Raw genomic sequence first — 27,730 nt, 5'->3', positions numbered from 1 at the left:
TCCATAAATACCCACCCAGTACAAACTAATCCCAAAGGGAAGGCTTGCAGGAACAAAAATCGGAACAATTGCTGGAACAAGTGTTCAGGATTTGGTCGGGACTGTAGTCCAAGCCCTCTTTTGCAGCAGGATACAAGAAATAAATCCATGTAGGCTTTCATTAGCTATTCTAAGTCTGGAACCTTTTAGTATTGAGCGCCTGCACCAGAACCTCTCCCCTTTTCACATTATTTAGGCTATTGCTGCAGGTGCTAAAAATTATTTGCTCCTTGCTGTTACACATAGAGTTGGGTGAGAAACGTCACTTACTTCCCAGTTAAACAATTAGAAGACCACACCAACATGTATTGTGTTGCATGAGAAAAAGAATAGCAATCAAATCCTTTTGATGCTTTTCATCACTAAAATGATTTTCTGGTAACAGTAAAGTTGACTGGGCATTCCTTGGGAGCAACCGACCGTCAGAGGGACCAGTAGAGAAGAGACTGTTGGTTCTAACATGTTTTAAAAGAAAGTATCCATCCTTCACTAGGTAAGACATTTTCCTCTCCTTGCCTCCCCCATGATCATCCCCTTTGCTATTATACTTGCATACCCAATGGTACCTCCCTCAAAAGGTTTTGTTAGTCTGATTTGTCTGGCTAAGAAAATGTCAGCTGAAGGAATAAATCTGGGGAGGCTGCAAGTACAAACACTCACAAAGAAGATTTAAAAAAAATTATCCTGTTCTGTGCTTGTAGAAACCAGTCTCCCCACAAGTTTAAGAGTCCAAATCCCACATGAAGGGAAAAGAAAGTCATGTGAGAGGTTAAAGAAACCCAAAGCAAACACGAACATTAGCTTTGTTGTACAGTCCTGTAAAACAAGCTGGGTAAAGTTACTCTTTGGGTCGGTTTGGTTATCAACATCTCTTGCCATACTGCAGTGACCCTTTTGACTTTAATTTCACCACCATGCATCAGCTTCTGTTGTCTCTCCAGCTTACTGTTAGCATCAGTATTAAGCTGTTCTAGCAGGAGATGTGATTAGCTTGTGTGTTTTTAACCCACGCCTCCACAGTGGAAAAAAACCTGAGGTACATAATACAAATAATAATAATCCTATACAGTCCAAACAAGCTTTGGGACAGCTGCGCAAAAACGGTATCACAAGCTTTGTGTCTTATGGGATGAGAATGAGGCTGATTTCTTTAAAACATGTAATTTATCCTACCTTGCTGGCTTTCAGTATCTCAAACATCAGAGGCAACCCTTGCGTGATGAGCTCCTCTGTGTACTCTTCTTCCTGAATGGACTTGAATTCCTTTAGCAAGCACTGGATGAGGGGTCGTCTGTGCTGCTGGAAGGACGTGCGCAAGGACTCCAGCCATGTGTGCAGCGTCCAGGGAACACCTACAGACAGAGGACAGAGCTCATATTCCCAGCTTCAGAGAAGGATGTGCCCTTCTGCTTTTTTACCTGTACTTATGTTAAGATATTAAGCAAAAGCTGCCAAATAACCCTAGAAATCAAATTCCTACTTATCCCCGATTGAGAAGGCTGGTGGTTATCAGGACATCCCAGACCTAATGCACAGAGGCTTTCCTCCAAATACTAAGAGAAGACTGTGGTCTCTCTGCTCATCTAGCCTTCAGCTTCTCTGCTGAGACTGCCAATTTGCGGTAATTGCTGTGGTGCTCTGTGATGCAAAAGCCTTTTGGAAACTAGATTTACACTAGCTCATTTGTTTGAATGCGGCCCTGGAGAGCCATTAAATGGTAAAAACCAGGATTTTGGTCACTACCCACCTGGATACAAACTGGTGGTCTTCAGCTTAAAACTTTCTTTAAGTGCTACCCCACGTCCTCTCCTGATCGTTACTGTTTTCCCTAAACAGCGCTGGGCAAGTTAAGCAGATCAGCCTTTCCAAGTAGTTTGTCGTGGCAGAACCACTCTCCAGGAACTTGAAGGGAACTGCTCCCATGCACTGAGCGAGAAAGCACATGGAGCTAATGTACCTCTGCAGGCATTAGGCTGGATGTGACCTAGTTTCTGCTCTTGCAGAATGGAGTGGGAGGAAACGCAAGCCTGGCGTTTGGCTACAAAAGGTTTTTCCTTCCATTTCAGTAAATGCCTAGTGCCTGGAGAACAGCCCCGTCGCTCTCCTCTCATTCATCGCCAGGTCTTCGCCTGCTCAGCCCACCCGCTAAGCCACCGCTGAGACCACCGCAGACCTTGACCCACGCCACGTGTCCCCAGGGCTGGAGCACCGCAGCGGGCAGAGGTGTGCCGGGCACTTGAGTCTCTCTCACTGAGAGAGATGGTAAATGGGGATGGTAGATACCCAGACCAGACTGATTCCCCTCTGTGCTACCCAAACACCCTCCCCACGGGCAGAAGCGGCTTCCCAGCGGGCTGGTATGATGTTCAAGCCCTGCATTGGCAGAGTTGGCACACCAAGAAGCCAGATCCCTGCTCCTGCCCTCAGAGGCTCACAAACCTCAGAAAGTAAAAGGTGTTTTTAACGGTGGACTGCTTTACAGCAGAGTACAAAAGAGGAGCTCTTGGAGGTGGCCCATGGCAGCCGAACGCCGCCCCAGAGCCTTACCTGGGGCGTTTCCAGGTTAAGATTTGGACTCTTAAACTCTGCCACGCAGCAGTGAAGATGGCTGCTGGTGGAAACCACTCCGTCCTGCAGAAAAGCACCAGCGGCCCCTGAACGGGGCACGCTGTGGAGCTGAAATGGGCCAGGAACCTGCCAGATCCCCTGTCACCTTCTGCTTCCACGAGAGCTGAGGAAGGTGCAACTGCAGTCGGTTTAAGCAACAGCCCGTCAAAAGCGATGTGTTTCTGACAGCAGTCCCTCCCCGGAGGGAGAGAAGAGAGGGTGCTGGGACTGACCTATGCTCCGAATGTCAATGGTCACATCCACGTAGCCGTGCTCGGCGCTGTGGTACATGGCCTCCTTCAGGGCTTTCAGCTTGGCCTTGCTGTTGCGGCTGGCACAGAGCGGAGCTGCCGCCGAGTCGGGCAAGTCCGTCCCCTCAGCCAGGATCTCCTCCAGCGACAGAATATCGCTCTTCTCCTTCTCCGGCTGAGCAAGCAGCTTACGAAAGACGTTCCTGTCAATCGCAGCACGACAGAGAGAGGGAGGGGGAAAGAGAGGGTGGGAGAGCGGAGTCAGCGGCTTGGCTTTCTTTGTGCCTGGGATACTTGCTGCGATGTGGCAAATTAGGACACCTATCCAGGAAATTACTCCAATTAACGGCAGGACCGGCTGAGAGCAGTCCCAAGGCAAGCACCGCTCCTGCTAGCCCACCTGCATCGCCTGGGCCACGTCTGCAAGATGCTGCTGTCGTGACAGGAACCGTACAGATGTCGCATGAGTAGCGGCATCTCATGGGAACGGAGACCTACGAGCCAAACGTGACTCAGGACTTCTTCCCACAATCAGGGGAGGCCGAGGTGCCTCTGGACAAGCTCTCAGGACTTTCGCCATGGAGGCCACTTGAGAAGGGAGCTGCCTGGAGCTACCAAAAGCACCACCACTCGATTAACACTCAAAGCGGTCTGGGAAAGCTGGAGCAGCTAGACATTCAACGAGGCCAGTCAGGGCAGGTTCGAGCACATCTGGGACTACTCTGCAAAGCCACCGATCCATCACTGGGCCATCAAATAGCAAAGCCCAAACTCAGAGACTTGATGCCCCGAGGTTCGTACCAGTGTAACCTCATCAACCTCAACAGAGTTGCTCTCGGTTTCGCAGCCGTGCGAAGAGAAACCAGGCTGGCCCCCATCCCACCTCCCTCGTACTCCGATGTCCTCCCTGCCCCTGCTCAGACCCCGGCGCGGGGTGGCAGCGGGGCATGGCGTGTCCCAGACAAATCCGCAGCAGAGAGGGAAGGAGGAAGGAGTGTGCGTGAGCGGCCTACGGGTCGAAACGTAAGAGCCGTGGCCCTCAACGTGCACGGCCAGCAGCCAAGCCGAGGAGAGCCCCGGGCCCTCCTCAGGCACACGGCTTCCACTCACACCAGCTGGCAGCAAGGCCGGAGCGGCGAACGTGAGACTCCGATAACCAAACTGTCCGCTCTGTCCCAGGGATCCCTCGCAGGCTCCAGATGGGCAGCGTTGCGCGAACCTGCCCTGACATGCCGTTAGCATGTTGTTAGACTGGCAGCTTGTCTCTAAGCAAACAGACGGTAGGTACTGTCTCTAACCTGTATCTATGTTCCTCTGGATGGCTACAATCAGAAAAGTAGGAACGTGAAGATCATAATACTAATCCATTACACTGCAGTCAACTCCTGAGCGTTGCAAGTTCATGCATGCCAGGTGCTCATTTCATTACTTTTTTTTTTTTTAATTTGCAGCATACATACAACATTAAGACATACAGGACTTTACAGTAAACACAGATGCAGAAACTCTATTCAACGAAAATTAAGGCTGCAGCAGTACAGACACGATTCACTCAAATCTGAGAAATACGTCAAGAAATTCAGAAGGAATGTCTTTGGCATTCCTTTCTGCCGTCACATCAGCTGCCATTTAACAACCACTGCATTGCAACACACCACGAGGAGTCACCTTCTTTTTTTTTTTTTTAAATCAGGTATCAAAAAGCAGCTTGTACCACCAACTGGTTAAATTCACATGCTAGCAAAAAGCCTTACGTCTCTGCTCAGTTGGTGGCATGTTCAATCGTTCATGCAGAACTTTCACCCATCTGCTCAAACTGGACACCCAGGCAAAAAATAAGCACTTGAAGGATGCCACTAGACTTGTTCCCACTCTACCTGTGTCCATGTGCAGCAGCCTGACTGAAAGAGTTCATGTCACCTTGTGGAGTCATGGAAATGCCGTTCCTGTACATTGTTCCTATCATGGGGTCAGCTCCTCGCTCCAACAGCAAACTGACCAGTTCAAAATTTCCTGCAAGTCAAGAGATGCATTTTTACTTCTTTTAAAATCCAGTATTTCCTCACCTAAACCACAGATCCTGACTGAAGAATTTATTACAGTGGGAGGAGAAAGTCCTTACCAGCAGCTGCTGCCAACTGTAAAGGAGTTTCAGAGTAATTTTCCTCTCCATGCTCCAAGGAACCTTCTACCTTTGCTCCAGCATCCAGCAACAGCTAGAAAGAAAATTCACCATTTAGAGCAACTGGGGGTATCACAGTCTTCAGAGTTCATGAACAGTGACGGATGGAAGTCTAATGCTTCTTGTTAGCTGCAAACCAGGTATGATGGAGACAAGTGACATGCAAATTCTGCCCATTGTTTCACAGAGGCAAACCGATTCCTTTTTTCGCTCATTTTATGCTGCCAGACACCAGGAGCACTAGTGTCCAACTTCAGAGCCAAAAAAGTGTAACTCAGTGTTTCTGAATGGGAAATGGGGTAAGGTCAGTGTTAGGAAGTAATGCGCTGAAGATGGAAGTACTGAAAATTAGCCCGACAAGCATCCTTCCTTCATGGTCTTCTAGAAGCCCAGCACCATCCTAAAATGGATCAGATTTCAATTGCCTCCATCTTTTATATAAAGACACGGCCAAAAGAAAGGCAATTCTTAAGAACCAATTGCAGCAGTGAGTCCAAAAGCTGTGATCTCCATCGCGGACACTTCCACGTAAATAACAACAACATTGAAAACAAAAGTGGCCAAGGAGAGCAGGATGGAGCCTGTGCTCCAGCCCCCTCTTGGCCATTTCTGTCTTGAGACCTTCACAGTTTTGGCGCTTCATTAAGCGTGCCATAGACACCGCTGTTTTGAAGAATAAACCTTCTCAACTTTTGAGATGCCAAAGCACAGAACCAGCACATCCCACGCGACACCTCGATGGGGTAAGGAGAAGGAGTGCTTCTCCCGCTTTGGAGCAGCACAAGGGGTGTTGTCCACCTCTCCCCCACCAAGGCAGCTGTTTCATGTTTGCTAGAATATTCTAGTGTAAGAAAGTGTAATGAATGGATAAACAAACATACAAAACAAGTGGTCAGGAAGGAGCACAAGGAGTTGTCAGACTTTCTTTGGTGCAACTTTGCTTTCAAATTGTCCTATTTAAACCTCATATTGGTTAAGGTTTGAACACCGTATTCGCTATATAATAGGTCTATTATATATCAGTACACTCTAGAAGAAGCAGAAGTAACCAATATGAGTATGACAAGAGGATACTGGTTTGAGATGGATGTAATTAGAACTGAAGAGGAGAAACAAAAGAATGAGATGCAGGTAGGGAAATACAATAATACCTGAACTACAGGAATATGTCCATGCAACACAGCAAATGTCAGAGCTGTCCAATGGCGGGTCTCAGGGTGGACGGATGGGTATTTATGAGCAGTACTGACAACCTACAAACAAATTAAAGTTATTTTTTTAAAGAGCTATACGTAATAAAATTCAACCTGCCTGAGAGCCAGGCATGTGAGGGAGTAAGTGAAACAGAAAACCTGGGAAAGGTGCTTTATAAAATGTTTGGCTTCATTTTTTTTCCTGCAAAAATTTTCTCAATATTAAAACTGTTCATGCCGATTTGACAGCTTGAATAGAGTTCATACCAAATGAAGTCTTTTTACCAACTACTGTAGCTCCATCTAAACCACTGGCCACCAGATACTTTTGCACAAGGTCAAAACATCCACAGCTGGTTACAGCAGCACACACTGGGGAAGCAGGGACGGATCAGGACGCTTACAGCTAAGGACCGCTCCCACTGACTTCTCCAGACCATGTATCAACAGCCTCGGGTCTTGGGATTGCTCGAGGCCCAAAGAAATTCTTTCCACATAAATCAGTATGACTTTTGTCACTGCTGTCATGAAAGACACATCACAAGCCCTACCCTAGAGTTCACAGGCGTACTTCCAGGCTCCTCCTCTCCCACCAGAGGAAAAAAGACAGCTGAGAAGTGATGGGGCAGAGTGGCACTTCACAAAATGTTTTGAGAAAACTCCTTTTACTGCCTTCTCCTGTCTGAGTTGAGTTAAAAAAGCAGGGTGGTGACAGTTAAAAGAGATGCAAACTATATCCTTAGAAAACGAAATGGTATTTTTCACATTGCTCCTTCCATTTTCTACGCCTTAGTGCCTGGTGCCTCTAATGTAGACATTGAGGAAGATGAATAACCACTCTTTGCTTCAGTTTCCCCGTCTTAAAGATGGGAGTATTAATATTGATGAGGTTCACAGAGATGGTAAAATCTAATGAACAATTGCAATCCGAGACTGCACACTCAGATGGAGTGTGACACTAAAATTCAAAATCTTATTATTGATCTTCAGAGGAGGACTAAAATCAGAGTAAAAGATGCACCATCTCTGTCTCATCAGCCAGCTAAGCTTTCACTACATTGTCTGAAGTACTTTTATCCATGTAGGGGAGCAGGGCCAGTTATTAAATGCTCGGTTGCATTAGCAGCTCGCATTTCCAAGCGCCACATGCAGCGTTTTGCTAGAAGCACACGACCAGGCCCTCAGTCCCAAGGACAGGGATGAGGGCAAAATCTGAAGAGCCCGTGCAGATCCTGCGGCTTGCCAGAGAAGCGGATCTGCACCAGCACCTGATCGCCCAGATTTGCCAAAGAAAGAGCTCAAAGTGCAACAGGAGAAGTGTGCTGGCCTCTGAGCAAAGGCACGGGGCTTCTTTGGGTCTGGGTTTGCTCAGAAGGGAGAGGATCGAGCAGCTCGAGCCTTGGGGTTCAGGCTGGGGAGCAAGAGCAGCGGAGGGTGAGGACGGGCAGGATCACGGTTCAGTGAACGCATCCAGCTCCTCCTCAAGCACGGATTCCCACCACTGTTCGGGGCAGCTCACGGCAAGCGGCAAAGAAAATGAAGTTGTTTTAACTCCTTTGCTCCTTTTTTTTTTTTGGTGTTTGCAAAAGACCTGCGGTTGACTGGGCTTCTGAGGCCTCAGTTGAGATTTGCTGAGCAGCTACAGGTCCCACTGACTCCAGAGTGAATTGCAGCTTCTCAGCACATCTGGAAATGAGTCCATTTTCACTAAAGATGGGCAATCAAAAAGGGAGGCACCCAGCATTTGAAGCTACTTTTGGAAACATATATATATAACTGATTTGCAAAGTGAAAGGGGGAAAATGATGCAGGCACCTGACAGAGTATTTATTTTTGTTCATGGTTGATTTGCCTTTTTTTTTGCTGTAATTGCCCAATTTGCACAGTTGGTTGTGGTGTGCACAAATCATCTTATAATTGCACACCATAATTATTCACAGTTCTTGTCCCAAAGTGTTTTCATTTGATTTTAGAGCAAACACTCTACAGAAATGAATCAAGGAGGTTCACATTCCTCACTGGAGCTGTTCTCTCAGATGTCAGCAGTTTCAGGAAGACAAAACTGTTTAAATTTGGATTTGGTTCAAGTCTGGAAGATTACTGGAGCAACTGGGAGCACTGCTCCTAATGAAAACTTGTCCTAGGAACCAAATAATGCCATCTCACCTCTGAGCCACAGGCAGGGTTAAAAGAGAGGTGAGTCTCCATGCCCATCTAGTCTTTGGTGTGCCTATCGAGAGCACTAACAAGGGTTCAAATATTCAATTATTGCCAGCTCTTGAGCGTGGTGTGCTTGAATTTGGGGAACTGAAATCATCAGCTGATTTCACAGGGGCCACCAAACAGCAATCAGATAGTAACAACTATCAGTCTCTTAGAGGTGAAATCCATTTCTACTTTTAAATTAGGTTTTTTAAAAGTGCAAAACGTCTAGCTGAAAGCAGTGACTACAATTTATCAGCTCACTCAAGTCCAAACAGAACAGATGGAACACAGATAAGTGAAGCAGACAGCTTAATTTACTCATGACCTCAACAAATTGAAACTGGAATCATTAACAAATAGTTCTTCCGCGGATTTTCAAACGGCTCTTTAAAAATGTACATACCTGCATTGCACAGAGTCGGACAACAATCTGTTTGGTGGACAGATTGTGTAAGTTTGTGATGTGCATTCATCAAAGAGACGTTTATATTCTGGAAGCTTCAAGCTCCTCATCCAACAGTTTTAGCCCAAGGCACTTTGTAAAACAAAACAGTGGAACCTACACTGCACTTGTGTGCTGGGGGTGCTTAGCTGGAACGTCCCAATGCATAGAAATGCTTGAGCTTTGGCAGGTTATCACACAGGTATTTCTTTTACCCTCTTCATTTTAACTCAGCTGAGATTCGAAGAGTCCTTCCAGTATCATTAGAGCTGTGCTCCGTGCTACTGCTAATGCCTGTCTGTATTCATTGCAGTGTGCGAACACAACTAAATCAATATTACCTGTGGGGTAAGTCCGATGACTTGACCCCTTCTGTGCAGTGAATCCCAATACTAACCTAATGCAGTTTGATTTCACTATTCATTTCAAGTGGTGCCGTCCAGGATAAGACAAATTTATTTTCTTTTTAATTCTTGGGGTTCTCCCTCTGCTAGTTTCAGGGGGTAGTTTAAGATGTAAACAAATAACAGAACAAAGATACAACCAACAAAAAGTCCTCACCTCAGCATTCAGATCTGCTCCAGCATCTAGCAGCATCTGCACCATAGCCTCATCACCCCTGACACAAGCATACATCAGTGGAGTCATGCCCTAGTCATTTTTTGGAGTTAAAAAACAAAGGAATTGACAAATTTAACACAGAACTCTCTTTGATTTTTTTAAACAATTATTAAAGTATATATCATCAAGACTAACAGTATGTATTTAACAAAAGCCATTACCTCTGTTACAGACATGCCCCTCAGACTAGCAAAAGCCACGCATTTTTGTAAAATCTCCATTTTTCTTGTCACTTGTGTTGACTGTGTTTGTTTTTTTCCATGTCATCCTCGGCTTCCACAGCATGGTGAGTGAAACTAGGCTTGTCAGCCTCACCTCCATCTTCATATACTAAACTGAGCATCTTTGTCTTTGGGGCCCCAGCAGAGAAATATTTTTATCAAAGCAACCGTATTTCCATGGGTATTTTAAAAAGACAATAATTCTATTCAGTTTTCTGTGATCACATTTGCATAAAATCTTTTTGATTACTGGAAGAGCCTCTAAGCACATCCCAAGCTCCTCTTAAGATAAGTTAGATTCGAGCACAGCTTTTTCAACACAGATACTGTAAGAGGCTGGAAATGTAAAGGCTTTGTATAGCACTCCCTAGCAAACAAGGACTTAATTTTAAATGAAATGCCAGACAGCATTGTTGCAAGTTGCTGGCTCTAGGAAAACATGGTCCTGTTTGGAGGAAAAGTAGATTAAGTGACCCTTCACTACAGAACCACCACAATACAATTTGTATTAATCCGAAATACCTGCTGCGGCTGATCACCATTTCCCTTAACATAAGTATTACTCTGGCTGTGGTAATGAGTCCAGATGAAACCATGGAAAAATAATTAAATCTACCGTAAATTATAACAGAAAAAGCTGCTTATTAAATACAGTAGGGGGTGTTGATCAACAGCCACCAGTTGTTTTGCAGTAAATCTATCGCAGCACACAGCTACCTCTGATGCATGTTTATAGCCTACTTTGAGGTCCCCTGGTAAATTTGCTGACAGATGATAGCCCGTTTGCTGTTTAATGTGAGTGCTGCCATGAAGTGAAGTTATTTTCAGAGAAACTGGAGGTGCCTAGCAAGGCCAGACACAGAGCCATGACACCGCTTTTCCTAGCAAGAGTCCAGCACCGCGATTTTTGCTGAACTACCCCATTTTTCCTGTTTGCGTGTGGGGCTAAAGGTAGTGGGTGCTGATGTATGGAAGGGCTGCTCTTGTAGAGAAAATATGAATTAAGGTTTGTCCCTGCAAGGTACTTAGATCCCTCCTGAAACACACTGAGCATTTCACAGGATCAAATCTGCAGTGTACTTATGGAGATAAAGAGTTAAGGGAATAGGCATTTGGGTCCTCATGCCATTATGAAGAAAAAACAAGTTCACCTCAGGCAAGGAGAGTTCTTGGGTGACTTGAAGTTACTTGCAAAGAGAATTTGAAACTACTTCAGCTACAGTCAGTGGCAAAACATTTCCTTTGGCAGTCAATAAACGCTACAGGAACAAACAGGACCATGAGAATTACAAAAAATTGTGTTTGGGCCTTGAAACACGAGGATGGGATGGCAGCTTAAAATTCAATATGTGTTCCTTCCACTATTTTTTCAATTTCTGTAAGTGGCGTCATTCGATAATTAAATCAAGGGTTTAGCACAAGGGGTCTAATCAGATCTGAAGAAAAGAATTTGAAAACGGGGTGCCTGGGCTCCACCCTGCAAGATGCAGCACGTGGGCAGCCGCCGCAAAGAACCCCACAGCAATGCCCGGAGCAAAGGGTCTGCCTGGGGACCACACAGGATATTTTGGCCCTGTTGAAGCTGAAGAAGGACTTACCACTGACTAAAAAGGGCCTGGAATGTCATGCTGCAGTATCAGGGTTTTAAAGCATTAATGAGGTTTCTAACCTCCCCTTCCCTTGCACTGCTGTCCCTGCTGCTTTTGTTTCTGCCAGTCCCTCCGCAAGGCTTGCTCTGCAGCTCAGCCTTGCACTGCAGCATCGCTCAGCCCCCCTCTCTTTGCACGTGGGAGGAATGGATTTTTAATGAGCCCATCGTTAGTGTTCGACGCACACACAGGAACACGGTAACAACGTGTACAATCAACGCAAAGGACATTTGGCTTTTGGCAAAATAAAAAATTACTCTTTCTTTCAGCCTTGTATCACTTAGGGCTCTGTCCTGCAAGATGTGGGATCCTGCAAGATGTGGGATGCTTGATCCAGCAAAGCATTTAAGCGCAGGCTTAACTTTCACTCAAATAGGATGTAAGCATGTGTTCAGAGTTAAGCATATGATTAGGTACTTCAGTGAATCAAGCCAGAGTGTTCCCAGGTTTCAGCCTGGAGGACAGAGGAAATACGCTGTTAAAAGTTTCCAGGTTCAGACTAACTTGAAATAATAATAATTTTTAAATGTATAATGTATGAACCTTGGAATGAGAGTCTGATACTATTTTTTTTCAGGGAGTACTGCCCTCTTCTAAAGCTTTTCTCAGATGAATCCACAATATCGACTCAGACAGAAGCTACTGAACAGCAACATAACTCACATTCCTGAGGCAGCTTTCATCTCAGAAGACCTAAAACAACTAACGGTCCAGCTCCTGTCCCAAGCAACCACCTCAGGGGCGGCAGCCATCCGCCTCCTGCCAAAGAGGATGCCACAGCTCCGGGAACGTGCAGTGACACTTTCATCAGGGGCACCAGCAAATTCAGGGGACTCTATTTCAAAGGGAAACAGTAGTATCCATGGCTATTGTTTCCCTCTGGGAACGGGGAACCACCTCAGTGAACATCACAATCCAAGAGACTGCTGCCAGTCGGTAGCTGCAGAGGCAGGTTTATCCCCGGACACAACCACAAGCCTCATGGAGACATAAATCCAGGGAAATTTAGGCTCCTCAGTTGGTGGATGTTGGCCACAAGGACCAACGGAGGGGTAATACTGCAGAGGTACTTTCACATCTGGAAGGTCAGTTCAAACTGGGCTGAACTCAATTAAAGAGTGCCAGCAATTAATCCTTTCCTGCTGGGGGTTCGGTGGTGCACATGAAATGCGTTGCAGATCCCAGGGCAGTGTTCAGTGGAAGGACGTCCACCTCACAAAGCCCTGCCCCACACCACTGTTCATGGCATTGAAGCAGTTTTAAGTATTCAGATCAACGCTAAGCTCTCTTGGGATCTCCTGGCTTCACTCAACTCAGTTCACTGTTAAGAAAATTTCAGGGAATGCATTCGCCCTCATGCTGAGTTACCTCAGTACCACTCGAAAAGACAAAACTTAACATAGAAGTTCACCTGGCAGTGCTTTAAACTCAATGCTAAGTAATGCCAGGAAAGCACTACAGTCCTGTCTATGTTTAGCTGAAAGCTGGGGCTCTTTTTCTATGATAAGCAGACAAAACTCTCACATTTCACAGTTACTTCTTTATGTTTCTATCCCATTACCTGTTCGCTCATGCTGTTAATCCCATCCGGCCCCAGCAAGGATATGGCTTGTTTAACCAGATCTGTTCGGCCACAGTTGAGCATTCGGAAACCCAGGTCTTGCTTGAACTTCGCTTCAGTGGCAACTGCATCCAGTTTCCGAGATGCACAAAAACAGTCGTCGATTCTGTGGACGTGAGAAATAAAGTCCCTCAGAGGACAATCAGAGGACAGACCTCGCTGTCCCTAGGAAAATAATACTTTGCCCTATCTTTGAAAGATGTAGGTCATGCACGCATTCATTCTCATTTGACCTGTATGTTCGAGGGAAGTGCTGAATCGGAAATGCTAATGCAAGCTAATGGAGATTGCCCTTGGTCTATCTTTCGTGGGACAAATTATACATTTTATAAAAAATTGGGCAAAAAAAGCACAGCTTTCACTTGATTTTGTTTCCCTGTTTAAGCAATGCACAAAACATTCTCATCGCAAGTTTTCTCTCTGCATGGCAAGGTTATCTGGTCCCCCTAATCTCTGAAAAGTTTCAGGGGCTTCAGTCAGCTTTGAAACTACATCAAATGGATGTATAATCATTGACAATAGAACAAAGAGAAAACAATGTCACTCCAAACACCTTCAAGGATCTTACCAGCACAGCCCCAGTAACAGGGAAGCCTTTTTGGAGCAGAAAGTGGAAGCTGCAGAATGCCAGACTGGCGGAGGAGGTTGGAGGGGACCTCTGGAGGTTGTCTGGTCCAACCCCCTGCTCAAGCAGGGCCACCTGTGGATCAAGGCAATCTTGCCAGGTAATCATGGCAAAACACCACAAATCCACGCTGGCTGTGTCTAACAGATGTCATTCTTTTAAGGTCTTGTTCAAAAGATCTCCAAACTGTAAACTGCCCAAGGTAGCCATTTCAAATGGAAGAAGGGCTAGGAGTTATTTAGCCAAGATGTGAATCTACAGCTCCAAAGAGAGCCAAGCGATTCAAATCTAATGTTTATCCAACTTGGTTACATCTTATTAAAAGACAAGATTTGCTTTTCTTTCATGCTGAGGAGTGTCTGGGGCAGAGGGTGGAGTCCAAATCCACAGTGGTTTTGGTGTGAACTTGGATAAAGGACTGTTTGGAAAAACATCACTTTCATTCTCCAAAAATGCTCGGTTAGAAAACAAGGGGCTACTTATGAATGAAAAACAAAATAAAGATCAAAAGTGAAAAAGTCAAACATACTTCCAATATTTCTTTTCTATTTCATATGTAAAAAAAATGCAGCAAACCAAAAGAAAAATATACACAGCACATCATTATCATTTAAATTTCTTCTTCGAAGTGCTTTATCAGAGCTTTATAAAATATATAACACTGCTTAATATTTAACAGCAATATGCAATGAATATGCTGTTTATATAGAAGCAGTGGTATGTAGTAATAGCTACCGCTCTTCCTCTTTCAACAGAGGAAGGAAAGTGAGATGGAAAATACAAAGTATTTTGATCAAAGCTTCCGCAGGACTTAGTACTGAAACTGGCATCTGAGCTCAAGCTTGCTTTCTGCCATGCTGGGCCATGACCCGTCTGGAAGACAACAGATATTTTGTTGATGTTCATTCTATGTGCCCAGTTTGGGTTTTGACTGCTAAAAAGCTGATGTCCTAAGAATGCAAACAAGGTATGCTTGGAGTATCATTACTCAGGGGAACAGGGATGATGCTTCATCACAACAGTTTGCTGCAAGATTAATGCACAACACTCGGTCACAATAAATACACCGTAACAGCAATAACAGATTCTGCACCAGTAATATGCCTAAAACAGAGACGAAGAAAGCAACCCATAGCAAGGCTGGGTTTTCTGCAGTAGTTTCTGAGCGAGTTTAAGGAAAAGGCAAAACCAGCACAGATATGGAGGGCTGAGCTCAATGACACTGGTATCCACGGGAGCAATTGTGGCTTAACACGTTCACACCATATGGCACATTTCTGACACAAGAGCTACAGCAACATTTGGTACTTGTTACCCCCATAGCATGAGATGCTAGAGATCATCTGTGCCCTCCTTTAACGTATGGCAAAGATAAAGCACACTCAGAAGTTAGGTCATGGGGGTTTTTGTGCACGGAGAGTCTGGATCTCCCAGCTGCAGCTGGCCATTTCCAGATGATTCTGGGCTGAAAACGAGGTGGTTCCTCGGCAAAGTGCAGCTACAGAAAGATCTAGACATCCTCTGAGGGCTGCAGAGGTGTCTGCCACTATGAATCACTGCCTGTGTTAAGTCACTGCTTCATCATTTGTACTGAGGTATATAACATATACTCTGAATAAAATGGGTCAAACTCAGTGCTGGCAGAAACAGGCAGAGCTTCACTGACGTCAGCCCAGCTCGGTGCATGCAAAACAATAGTTGATGATCTCCTCTTTAAAAAAAGCCAGATTTTGACCTGGGTTGCACACTCACACAAGGAGGAAGGAGGAACAAGGACCTATCTCACCTATCCTGTACAGGCTGCCCAGATCTCTGCTCTGGCAGACGTTCAGAAATTACTTCTCCATAAGTAACTCCTCCATGAGTTGGCTCTGGTCCCCTAAAAGCACATCAGGTCACCTGCTTACTATACCCGAGGAAGGGGATTCATTAATTACTGCAGATATTGGGTTATCAGCAAATTAGTACTCCTCAGTCAGCTGGGGAGATAAGGGTCTGGGTCGGAGGATGCTACAGCTGTACAAACACTGCAACAATAACACGGATGCAGGGGAGCGCCTGGGACACCAGCGCTGACAAAACGTGATCTAGACCAAGTACCACAAAACAAGAAACCACTTAGTACAACTCAGTACGACTACCAGTGGCCCGCTGCCTTTTTACACCCAAAAAGGACCCATCGTGAGTGAGTTACAGCCCCGATTTATGGGACACAGCAAAGGGAACTATATGGCAAAATTTGACATAGATCATTGTGGATAAAGCAGATAGTGATCAAACTGGGGAGTTTAATAAAACAAGAGCATGATGCAAGGGAAAGGAACAGGAGGATGCTTCAGAAGAGAAAGCGTAGGAACATCTCGAAAAGCCAGAGAGATGAATGAGTTAAGGAAAAGGAGATTTAACATGTACAGATAAAAAGCAGTGAAGAGACAGATCAAAAATGATCAGGAACTACAAGTACAGAATAGGAGAACACAGCATCACTTTTAACACTGGAGAAAGCCAACTGGGAAGATGGTACAGCAGACAGATGGAGGAGTCGCATTTCAAAATGAAAACTGAAAAATCAAAAAAACCCCACCCCAAATCCATCAAAAATCAATGCTAAGCCACCACAGCACTGCATTTGCTCCTCCTCCTTCACACCATTAACTGCATAATGTTGATTCTAACAGGAGCAGAGGGTCTCTGCTCCATATTACACTTTGTAAGGGGATGCTGCTCCATCACGGACACCATCCACAATCACAAACATTAAAGGATGCAAGATAAAAAAGGAGGAGGGGAATAGGCACCCAGGCTTGACTCACTCAAGACTTCTTCACTTTGGACTGCAACGAATACAGTGACAAGATATGAAGAGGTGGGAAAGGGATGGGAAGAAGCTTGAAAAAGAAGGTTGACAAGGAACAGTTAAGTCAGCTATATATATAGGGTCACTTTTTAGAGTTGTGAAACTGTGCCTGCAAAGCAAGGGAAGCCAGCGTAAGCGCAAACAGATCTGGAAATCTCCCCAGCAGTTCACGGCCCTTTTGCCAAAAAGTCTTTGTGATCTTTCCAAGCACACAGGAGGCTGACACTGGCCCGACCGTGGGACGTCCCCTCCAAGGCCACCTTGGTTCGTTGCCAGATTGCACCGGCTGCCAGCACTCGTGTGGGTTGTCCTTTCCCCAAGACCTCATCCTGCAGAAAAGGCGCTTTTTCATCAAAGGGGCAGGGAAGGCTGACGGGAGAAGCAGAAGACCACGGGGGGCCAAAGCTCTTCTCCCCCTCTTCTCCCTTGGGACAGCCTCAGGATGGCAGGACATCACCACCCTGGATGCTGGCTGGGTCAAGGGAACTTTGAGGTCCCCCCGAGGGGACAAAGGCAGGACTGACCTGCGTCCTTGGAGGGTGATATCCTCTCTCAAAAGACTGAGCCCATTCTGGATTTCCCCATTTAGTAACCTGTGGGCTGGGCAGGCTCCTTGACACCACCACCGCTGTACACATGCTCCCCCTTCCCAGAACTGAGAAGTAATATGCTTGAATTAATAACATACACTGATCATAGTCCTCGTGCTCAACAGCAAATCTACCCCTCTAATTCAGGGGTTCAATCACACAGCCTGTAAACTGCCTACCTGGTCCCTCCCTACCATGAATCAAGCAAACAATTGCCTTTGTAAGTAAAAGGAAAATCAGAAACATTTTAGAAAATTTTCTTTAGAAATCTTCTTGATTTTATATTTGTAGCAAAGCTGTGACCACATTTTTTAACTTACAATGCAATACAATTTTCTCCAAGTCCTCTTTTAATTCCTCACAGATATTGCTTCTACAGCAGTTATCTTCAAGATCATTAGTGTTGCCACTGCACATAATTAACTTCACTGTGGCTTTATATGGGGAATGTCATGGTAAAATTAATTCTTTGCAAATGGTCACTGTCAAATGCTGCATGGTGACCATGACACTCTATCGTACTCCGACATACTCAAACCTTTGAAAGGAGTCAAAGATAATCTTCTTCATTTATAATGGGTCCTAGCAGCACAGCAAATTATTTTTTTCTTTTCCCCAACTCACATTACGAAAACATAATGCAGCACTTCTACAGCATCAGTTTAAATGCAAGGGGGTTTTTTTGTGTTCCCTCAGACTGACTAAGATAGGGTCTGTGTGGATGTTTAGTAAGTTACTCATAGATTGAATACATTTGGGAAAATGGATGATTCAAAGGCAAAGTGTGTCCATCATAACCAGTAGATGCAGCAGCTCTCTTATTACACAGCTTTTTAATTATTTGTTCTTTGGGAGGGGATTATTGCCATAGTCAGTAGTGAACAATTAAAAAAAAAAAAAAAAAAAAAGCAATGCTCTGTAAATGTTACCAGAAAAGAAGTAGGAACATCTTAATCATGTTCTAAGCTATATGTGCCAGCATAGCATGCTAGTAGTTGATTTAAAAGACATGGAGTGCAGACTGTGATGAGCAGCAGGACAAACGTTCCCCTCCACTGAAATGAACAGATCATCATCCTGATAGCCAAGCACCAAAACTTTGTTGTCCACCTGGGACTCGATCACCAGCCCTTTCAATTAAAAGAATGATAATCAATTAATTAAATCCAGCTTTTTAGCTCTGTGGAGTTTATTCAGTCTGTCTCTGTCCTAAATATGAATGAGGACTCGAGTCAGAAATTATAGTTCAGCTGGTTGGAAGTCTGGAAGGAGTCATATTTTAGCCAGCAATATACATGCATTTACAATGCTGAATTTCCTGGGGTCAGGGATCACAGTTTTGATCTGGGTATGCACAGCCTGTAGCACAAAAGGGTCCTGTTCCTTGCCTGGGGCTCTTCAGTGAGACTACAGACACAAACGGCAATAGCAGGAGCGGCAGACGATTTGATTTAAATTTGTGAGCACTCTTTTTTCCAATGTGGTCCTTTAAAAGGGAGTATAATGCTGATATTAATAGGACTGCAATATAAATACTACATTGAGACAATTATTTGCATTTTCAGTTTTGGAGAGAAGGAAACATAAGCACAAACATGTTGATCAAAGTGACAAAGAGCACTACTTTTTAACACAGACATAACATATCTCCATTTACTTTAATCAGGAGCCAAATTAAGACAAGAAAATAAAAATACTCCAGATATTTATTAGCCAATCTCTTATTCTTGTCAAAGGCCTGAGAATAAATTGGTTACAGATACTGGAAAATACATTAAAAAAAGCGATGTGAATATCAAATCAAGACCCAAATCTATATTTCAAAACACTCTTAATATTACAGTCCCATGTATATAGGCCAGGAACAATGTTCAAAATTGAATCTGACTTCAGATTTTGAACAAGGCCAACATATCATTTGGGAAAATTTGGGTAGAGATTCATCTTTCACATAAATAGATAGCACAAGTCTTCACTAATGAGTGGAAGACAATATGTTATCTGTATCCTAATTATTATATTCAGGAATGGGTATGGAGACAGAGCATGCAAAACAGTAATGAACTTGCTTGCAATGGGAAAAACCCAAGAAGGCTGTATCATAAAAATACAAGTGTGTTCTGCCCTAAAAGTGAAGGAGAACATGAGGACAAGGTCCTCCCCTTCGATGATTTGTTTTATTACTGCTGTCTTCAAGCAGCCGGTTGGCAGGGGAGGTTGAGATTCACCTCGGGAAACCTGTGCTCTACCTTTTAAGTAATAAAATCTCCTTCATCCACTGGCACCATCTGCCCCAAGGGACTGCTGGATTTTGTCAAGTAGCTTCTTTGCTACCGTTCACTGGTTTGGCATTTTTGTGTCTAATTACGGCAATGGCCATGGCTGGTGTTAAAGGATTAGTGAAAATTTGTGGGAAGAACAAGGACATTCAAGGAGCTAGGCAAACACCAACCATCCCTACTTAAAAGCGGCTGTATCTAATTAAATAGCAGAATTTCTCAGCAATTTTCCACTCGCTCTCCCTCTCCAGAAACTCAGCCCCTTACCCAGCGCATTTTAAGAGAGAGCGAAGAGCAGTGGAAATATTTTTTTCTGCCTTCAAATCTCTATTTATTAAAGTCTATTTATATTTCCGTGCTCTAGTCCAAGCACAGGATTTCCATAAATAAAACATTAAATGCAACTCTTCCTCTTTCACTTTCAAGTTCGAATTGCATATGTGTGGTATAGTATTAAGATGACACGGCAAATGGTATAGACTGCTCTGAAAGAACAAAATAACACATCTCGTCTTTACGTTGCTGTATTTTTTCCTTTCCACAGTCTTAAGAACACTCTCTAGAATGAGCCAAGGATGCTCTCATGTTAAATAAGCTTCTCTCTTGAGGTTGATAATGCTATTTTCCTAGAGAGCCTTCATTAAAAGGGATAGTCCCAGACAGAAAAGCAGACTTAAGTATTCTCAGGCCAAGGCTAATTGGAAACTAGGACTGATTTTCAACTGAAGACAAGTCTTCAAAGGCACTCAGACACTGCATTTGCCCAGAGACCTTTCTGGATCAGAGCTATAAATGCAACTCAGAGCCCTGGGTGAGGCGGCGACAGGGCAGCGGCTGCGGGAGCATACGGGACTGGAGGGTTAATAAACCCAGTCCTATGCTGCAGCAAGGCTTGGATCCATCTACACTTTCAGTTGGAACTTACTCATGACTTGTTAATATTCACATATTTCTGTGTCTGCACTGCCCTTTAAATAGTATATTTTTCCTCCCGTGGTGTTTACTCCTGATGTATTTCTAGAGAAGAGTCACATGTTCCCTCAGCACCCGCTTTGCTCAGCTGAATGAGCCCCTTTCTTCTAGTCTTCCTCCATGAGAACATTTTGTCAAAACTCAAACCACCCCAGCCCATTTCTCTCCACCTGGTCCAAGGTGAATATTTTTTTGACCTGGATGCAGGATTTGCGATTCCACATCCCTTCCTACCACTTTCACATACAGAGGCACCAATATTTTCCTGCTTCTATCGGAAATCCCTCTCCCAATGCATCCTCAAAATGCATTTGCTTTTTTCATGGCTGAGGAAAAATCCACTTTTGTGCTTTACAATCATTCCGAGATGAAATACTGCTCTACAGTCTTTACCACCGCCTTTCAATACTCAGCTCCCAATGTAGTATATATTAAACTGCATATATAGTGTGGATATTACATATACACTGCAGTATGTATTTTTCTAATTAATCTCCACGTGTTTGCGTTCCATTTGTGGAAAACTGCATTTCACCCCATTTCTTTTGTCCCAGCCCTCAAGGTCATCCACTTTTTCCTGGATGATTTCCCAAACTTCCTCTGTCAAGTCAGGACAATGCCTCTCAGCACCGTGGCATCAGCAAATTTTAACTTCATGAGCACACTGCTAAGATTTGTGCCAAAACCCTTTCTGAAAAATTAAAAAAGACCAGTTCTTAAGACTGAGAGCCGAAGATCTCTGCTTGTAACCCCATCACTGCCAACCCAGCCCTTGTCACCTCTCCTGAAGCCAGCCCCTGCTCACTTTCCAATTCCTTTACTAACCCCCATCTTCTCTGCCTTAACTAATAGCTCCCTGCATGGGCTGCATCAAATTGTTCGCTCAAGTCCAAATAGATGAAATCTACTGAATTTCCTTGGGGCAGAAAATCAGTTATCTTATCAAAAAGTTATTAGATTAGTCTGGCAAGATCTATCTTTAGAAAATCTGTGTCACATTTTATCCCATTTTTCCCTCAACAACGTGTCTTTAATCAGTCTTTGCTTGAAAAAACATTCGAAGGCCTTGCACTAACAGCCTGGAATTTTCCTCGGATCGTTTTTCATCGTTTTCAAACGTTGGGCATTACTATTATTAATCCTTAGAGTTATGGCACCACTCTGGGCTTTGTTAAAAATATTTCTCTCTGACCCTCTGATTTCGTGAGGCAGCTTTCTCACTGCTGGCATTGAGGTTATCTGGACACCCCAATTTGAGTGCATTAAGCTGCATGATTTGCTCTCCTTTTGATTACTGTTTTTCCATTTTCATTACCTTGTTGCTATTATTTATTTTTCCTTTCCCCCCAGGATTTTCTTCCTGAAAACAGAGGCAAAGTATTCACTTAAGTTCTTGGGTGATGGCCTCTGTTGGCACTGATGCACACCTCTCACAGGTGTTTCCTCAAGGCCAGCACTTATAGATACCAATTTCACCTCTGCCTCCCAGGAAAAGAGGAGAAAAACGTGCATGCCCGTGGGCAGGAGCAGAGATAGGACCCAGACACACAGCCAGGCAGAGGAGAAAAGGGATATTTGCTGCGTTCACTATACGTGAAGCCCAGCACCCTTGGGGAACTCAGCCGTAACTCCAAAATGCTGCTGAAGTGTACGAGCAAGCGATTAAAAGGGATCAAGTTATGGCTTTCCATCTGTGCTCTGGCACAAGCTCTGTCACGCCAGCTCCTGCTCTTGCCAGCTCTGCCTTGACCGGCAGCGATGCTGCCACCTCTAGCTAAATTTAACTGGGACGTAACGGGGGGGTTCTGACCGCACCAGCGGGGTTGGCATGCAAACCCCACTGCCTAGCTCTGTCCTCCAGCGTCCCTCCAACCAGGGGGCTGCAAACAAGGGACTGGGATGCTTCTCACGGGCATCCTGGTGGTACCAGAGCCCGAGGGGTCTCCACGGGTTGTATGTCAACATGGGACGGGGCAAGAAGAAGACAGACCCCTGTGGGACTCTACCCGTGAGGAGGCTGACAGCAAAAATGCCGTTTCCCATCACTGCCCTTTGGGTACAGCTGCCAAAAAGGACTTCAGCCCTCTTTACAGAATTGTCCCGGATTCCTCCTGCCACAGTGTGGCATCTGCCTCTAGTGTGTGGCCATGGTGGACAGTAATGAATGCCACAGGGAGCAACCTCGCTTCTCCACCGTACAAGAGAAAGGCACGAGCCTTTTCACCTATGGATAAGAAGAAACCACTCCTCAAGATGACTAAACTCTGCTTTTCCTCCAAATCCCAGCCAGGAGCTTCACAGCCTGCTGGGCAAGGGGTCAGAGGACTAACAAGCGTGAGAGGGCTTCCAGACACCCCCATGGCTGCAGAGAAATGCTCAGCCTCATGGGCAATGCTTCTGGAGGATCTTGGTGCCATGGGGACACATTCGGTGTCCCTGTTCATTCAGATGCCACGAAAGTCCCTTGTTGTGGGCTAGGTCAGTAACACAGAGCCCTTCTCAGGCCCAGAAACACCCAGGAAAAGCAGCTTTCCCAGAGAAACCAGGTAGGGGATGACCTGGAATCAAAGAGGTCTGAGGCAATGCCGAGGGTAGAAGAAAATACTTCAACTAACACATAGGAATTGCCCTTTGAAGAGGGGAATTGCACTCACTTCTCCGAGACTGTGGTTTTTTTTTTCAATTTTTGCTGCTTCTGGCTATCAGGACGAATATGCGCGCGCACACACACACACACTCGCACGCTAGACTATAACCTTCTTTTAACCTCTGCCTGGCCAGAAAATAGCCCTTTATCCAGTCAGGTGCAGAAGTGACCAAGTAACAGTCCCCAGCATGACATTACCACCTCTCTCGGGTCAGTTTGTTCCAGTTACATCCTCCAGGATTGCCATGATATATTGCAACCAGAAATGAAGCCACTGACCCTGATAAAAAGCACGGCAGCCTTTGTGCTGAGCAATACAGGATGCTCCTCCCTTGCTCTGTTTCTCTGCCGTCAGCCTCCAGTTCCCAGGTGTAGTCATCCATTAGCAATCCTCCCCACCACGTCTAACACATTGGGGTTTTTTTTGTTTGTTTTAAACAGACATCCCACAGAACGGAGGAAGGAAAGACATGCAAAGAGCTGCTTGTGTTTAGGTGGAGCAAGGGGAAAGGTACCCCTTGCAGATGTGATGACGAGGAGCAGCCAAAACCAGGCATCTGTTTGCAGCCAGCCAGACCCAGTACAGACTGAGAAGTGACGCTACCTGCCAGGAAAGCAGGTCAACACAATTTTTACCACGGTGCCCCTTTTTGGCAACAAATTGCCTTCCTCCCTGATGCCTTCCTTAATAAAAGGTCTAGAGCAGGGAGCAGAGCACCCACCTTCACCAGATTTATGCCAGCAGAGAGCTACTTTGCACATGGTTTTCTACTGACTACATCCAGCTGCCTCAGGTGGCTCAACAGGGCCTGGCTACAGGCGAGACTTTATTTAAGTCTGGTCTCCCACTATGACAAAGAATATTTTGGACACAACTTGGGCTTCTGTCCCAGCTAGCTGTTATGCATCCAGCAGTCAATCCATCTGTGAAACCTGCCTCCTTGCAAAAGGTGGAGACAACTGGTCTATCTAAAGCTTCCACTCCCGGGGGAAGGTGAGTATTTATATCCCTGCTCATGTCCCCAAGGCTGGGGAAAGGGAAGAAACTTTCTGGCATGTCCGCTGCTGTAAAATGAAAAGAGATCAAGAAGGAGACAGGCGGCTCCTGCCTGACTCCAGCTTCCCTCGCTCCTCCACCCAGAGCAAGAGCAGCTCCTCTTTCAGGAGAAGAAAACGTTGCAAGAAATTAAGATGATGGATTTTTAAAAAAGGATCAGAAGAGGGGAGAAAGAAAGGAAGTACCAGAATGAAAGGCAGGAAGAAAGCAGAGATGATTTACAAAGCCACATATTGGGAACCTTACTGCTGGAGTATGTGATTGTGCAGGGAAGTGTCAACATGAATCTGCTGGGAGACCTCCACGCTGTAGTTCAGATAAGAAACTGAACATTTGGGTTTTAACCAAACTGATCTTGAACTTCATAGCCTTTGAGATCCTACCCATCTCTCCCTCTCCCCATAAGAGTGTTTTTCCAGCGCAGAAGCTGATTTTGCTTTATACGTTTGTAATGACAGGTTGTGAATCAACACCGTGGAATGATGCAATATCACATGGGACCATGGGATCTTTTGGGTTCAGGTCTCTGTATTTTAGGTACTAAAGACGACTGCTAAGAAAAGCCTAGAAATTGAACCAGTTCCAAGGTTCTACTTATTAAGCCATTTCTGTAAAAGTCACAAAATATATCAAGCTAACTGCATTCAAAATCGTTCAGCTGTCATCCGTCACACAGATTATTTGAAAAGCCACCCCATGCAAAGTTGTTGTATTTTTCCTCCCCTCCCAGTGTTTGCATTTATGGAATTGATGCTCGCCGAAGAGTTGATAGTTGGAAACACTCCCTCCCTAACAGGGAGGCATGAAAGGCTGGCGCTTGGCTTAGTGGAAATGAGAAGTGCCGAGGGTCTGCACTGAATACAAATAAAAAATTACAAGCTGCAACGTTTCAAATTAACATCCTGATGCCTCACATTATTGTTCAGAAAAGCTCAGTCCTTCCTTTGATCTCAGGATCACAGGCAGCCGGGGTCTGATTTGTAGCTATGCAAAGAACCTGCTGCATTATGCCAGCAGTAGGCACAGACCTTAAAATAAACCCCAAACTACGCGGACACTCATCTGCAGACCTCTGCTAGCACAGTAGAGGGAGATTGTCATTTTGGGACATCAGTGGGTGAATCAGGCCCCTGCAGTCAAATAAGGGCACATTGCAAAGTTTGGTCTCTCTAAAATCCAGAATTTGTCTCAGGAATGATTTCTCTGTTCATTCCCAACTGACTAATCCCAGGCTGTGCTCTTCAGGCTCATTCCCACTTGCAAGACAAGCAGGACAACAGCAATCACTTCTATTCTTTATGAAATTAATTCTTGGTGGCAACCTTAAACTGAGTGCTGACTTGTTCCCCATAATTAATAAATTCTTCTGCAGCATAATACAACTCTCCCCAACTTCAAATGATTTTTGAAACTCCTGGAAAATTGTCTAACAGTTGATGGCATTTTCTATATAGATACACTGAGAAAATACAATTTTAAGAATGGTATATTGTGGGTTGTTAATCCACAGATATTTAACTGTGTCTACCTTTATTTTTAAGACAGAGGATGTAGAGTAGAAACATTATTGCCTTATTTGCAATCCTACCTAATTACTGGAAGAGGTATTAAATTAATTATGCCTTTTCAAAACCAAGTGCTAGGTCTTCAGAAAGTGCGTAGTACCTCTAAGTCCTGACATTTCAGTAGGGACGCAGAACGCTGTACTTCTGGAAATGAGGGCCACGATGGTCACACCAAAGGGAAGCAATTACAGCCAAGATTTGAAATCTGAAACGCTCAAGATTTCGCTTTTGAAATTCAACATATTTCTTCAATTAAATATTGAATAGCTGAGCAGATTGAAAAGCCTATGCAGATCTCAAAGTAAAGTATTATATTCTCTGGTGAAAAAGCATGTCAAGGCCAGAGTCAATAGAAGGCAGCTGCTCTGATGCAGGTTGTCACAGCTAATCATGTAGATCACTCCTCTGCTTTCTATGTTGCAGTAAAGAATGCACCTACTGCTGTATGAAGAGGCAGACTGCTGAAAATTGGGGTTTATGTACAAATTTATGAAGCAATAGCAGTGAGTAATTTCTACTTTGGCACATTCAGATTGCCTTTTCATATGAAAATCAAAACCAAATATATTCTTGACTCCGGAACAGCCCTAGATCATGCTTTTATACATGTACATAATAATACAGCAAAACAGACACTAAAAACATATCCTGGCAATAAATACTTTAAGACTTCATTAGAAAACCAAAAGGTCACATCTGACACACGAAAAACTCAAATTATCTAGGCTGACATTTACAGCTAATTTGAACCGACATTAGCATGAAAAATACAATTTTACTGCAAGAGGTAGTCTTACCTAGAAGTTTAAATGTGCCCTTTAAGCATTAATGCTGAAAACAAAGCCCAGAAAAATATCTGCAGCCCTGCCAATTACATTTTGGTATTTTATAGCAAAGCAATGTGAAGCAGACAATTAGCAGGAGATTTCAGCCCCTCATTAGCAAGCAGAACCTAATAGTAAGAGAAAAAAACCACCACCATATAAGCTCTGACGAGCAGATTACGGGCTCGATCCAGCTGTGAGATATTCAGGCACCCATTACCATGCAACCAGCTTATCCACAGATGTGAGCAAATACCAGGAGCCGATTTTGCAACGCACACAGCGACGAGCCCGAGCATCCCTGCACCTCTCAAGGCAATAACAGAGCCCTCTGCCTGCCTGCTCGCTCGCTCTCACTAGGAAAGAGAGACACGTTTTGCACAAAGCAGCCGATTTTTGGCGTGGACTTACTTTAACTGTCGAGGTTCGCAGTCAACTCCCGGCAGTAAGAGCCTCGCCGCCTGCCGTACGTCATCGCTGTCCACCGAGAAACTGCGACGGTGCCCCGCGTGAGCCACGGCAACTCGGATCCACTCCATCAGGGGAGGCAGCACAATGAACGGCCTGGGAAAGCACACAGACATGACTGCTACAGTACACTAGCGTCAGAAATAACAGGTATACAGAGAGAGAGGGCAGGGGGGTGTGCGTGTGCATGTGTATGTACGTGTGAGGAGGTATATTATACAGAGAGAGAGAAGGGAACAAGCAAAACGAAAGCATGGGAGAGCAAACTGGCTCAGCAAATTTCAAGCAGGTCTAAATCAAGATGTCTCACCCTGTCTCCAGAGCAGGAGTATTTGAAGAGTGAGATTTATGAGCCAGGCTCATTTATGGGGCGCCTCCGAGGTCAGCACACCCGCCGGGCAAGCCCTCCCTCCCCGCCGCATCCTTCCCACGGTATATCCCGAAAAGAGGGCAGGAGCCTGGCAGAGGACCACGTCCTGCTCTGGCTGACGCGCCGGACTGGGTACGCTCCCCAGCCACTTTGCAAGAGGGACGGGAGAACGAACCGGGGCAAAGAGAGGGGATGCCCCCACCCCAAGATGCCAAGACGTACTGTGGAGGTTATCCGCGAGCAGCGTCGGAACTCAGGCTGTTTCGTTTCACTTTTAGCGGTATCAAAGCGCTACACCTTTGGGTACCAGCTGTTCTGCCACTTGAGCAAAAATACACAAAACTGCCTACCCAAAGTGGATGGTGGGACTCTGGGCCACAGCCCCAACTTGAGCAAAGTGTGGACGCTATCGGAGACACGGTCCTTCACTCCACAAGACCTGGAC

At 45.0% G+C, this 27,730-nt stretch overlaps 1 protein-coding gene across 3 annotated transcripts in view; it reads right to left on the bottom strand.

The window, feature by feature from the left end:
- Positions 1-27,730, bottom strand: part of BTBD11 (BTB (POZ) domain containing 11) — a 176,403-nt gene that overhangs the window by 22,912 nt on the left and 125,761 nt on the right. For all 3 annotated transcript variants that reach the window (XM_010585357.1, XM_010585355.1, XM_010585356.1), the window contains 8 exons: positions 26,859-27,011; positions 12,972-13,137; positions 9,481-9,570; positions 6,231-6,332; positions 5,020-5,113; positions 4,775-4,910; positions 2,880-3,100; positions 1,213-1,391 (listed from right to left, as the gene is read on the bottom strand). In XM_010585357.1, the coding sequence (XP_010583659.1) occupies positions 1,213-1,391; positions 2,880-3,100; positions 4,775-4,910; positions 5,020-5,113; positions 6,231-6,332; positions 9,481-9,570; positions 12,972-13,137; positions 26,859-27,011 (1,141 nt within the window). The remainder of the gene's footprint in view (positions 1-1,212; positions 1,392-2,879; positions 3,101-4,774; positions 4,911-5,019; positions 5,114-6,230; positions 6,333-9,480; positions 9,571-12,971; positions 13,138-26,858; positions 27,012-27,730) is intronic.

This window comes from Haliaeetus leucocephalus, unplaced genomic scaffold (assembly GCF_000737465.1).
Source record: "Haliaeetus leucocephalus isolate CR32 unplaced genomic scaffold, Haliaeetus_leucocephalus-4.0 Scaffold101, whole genome shotgun sequence".
In the NCBI taxonomy this organism is placed as follows: Eukaryota; Metazoa; Chordata; class Aves; order Accipitriformes; family Accipitridae; genus Haliaeetus; species Haliaeetus leucocephalus.
This window is presented reverse-complemented; position numbering and strand designations above follow the sequence as displayed.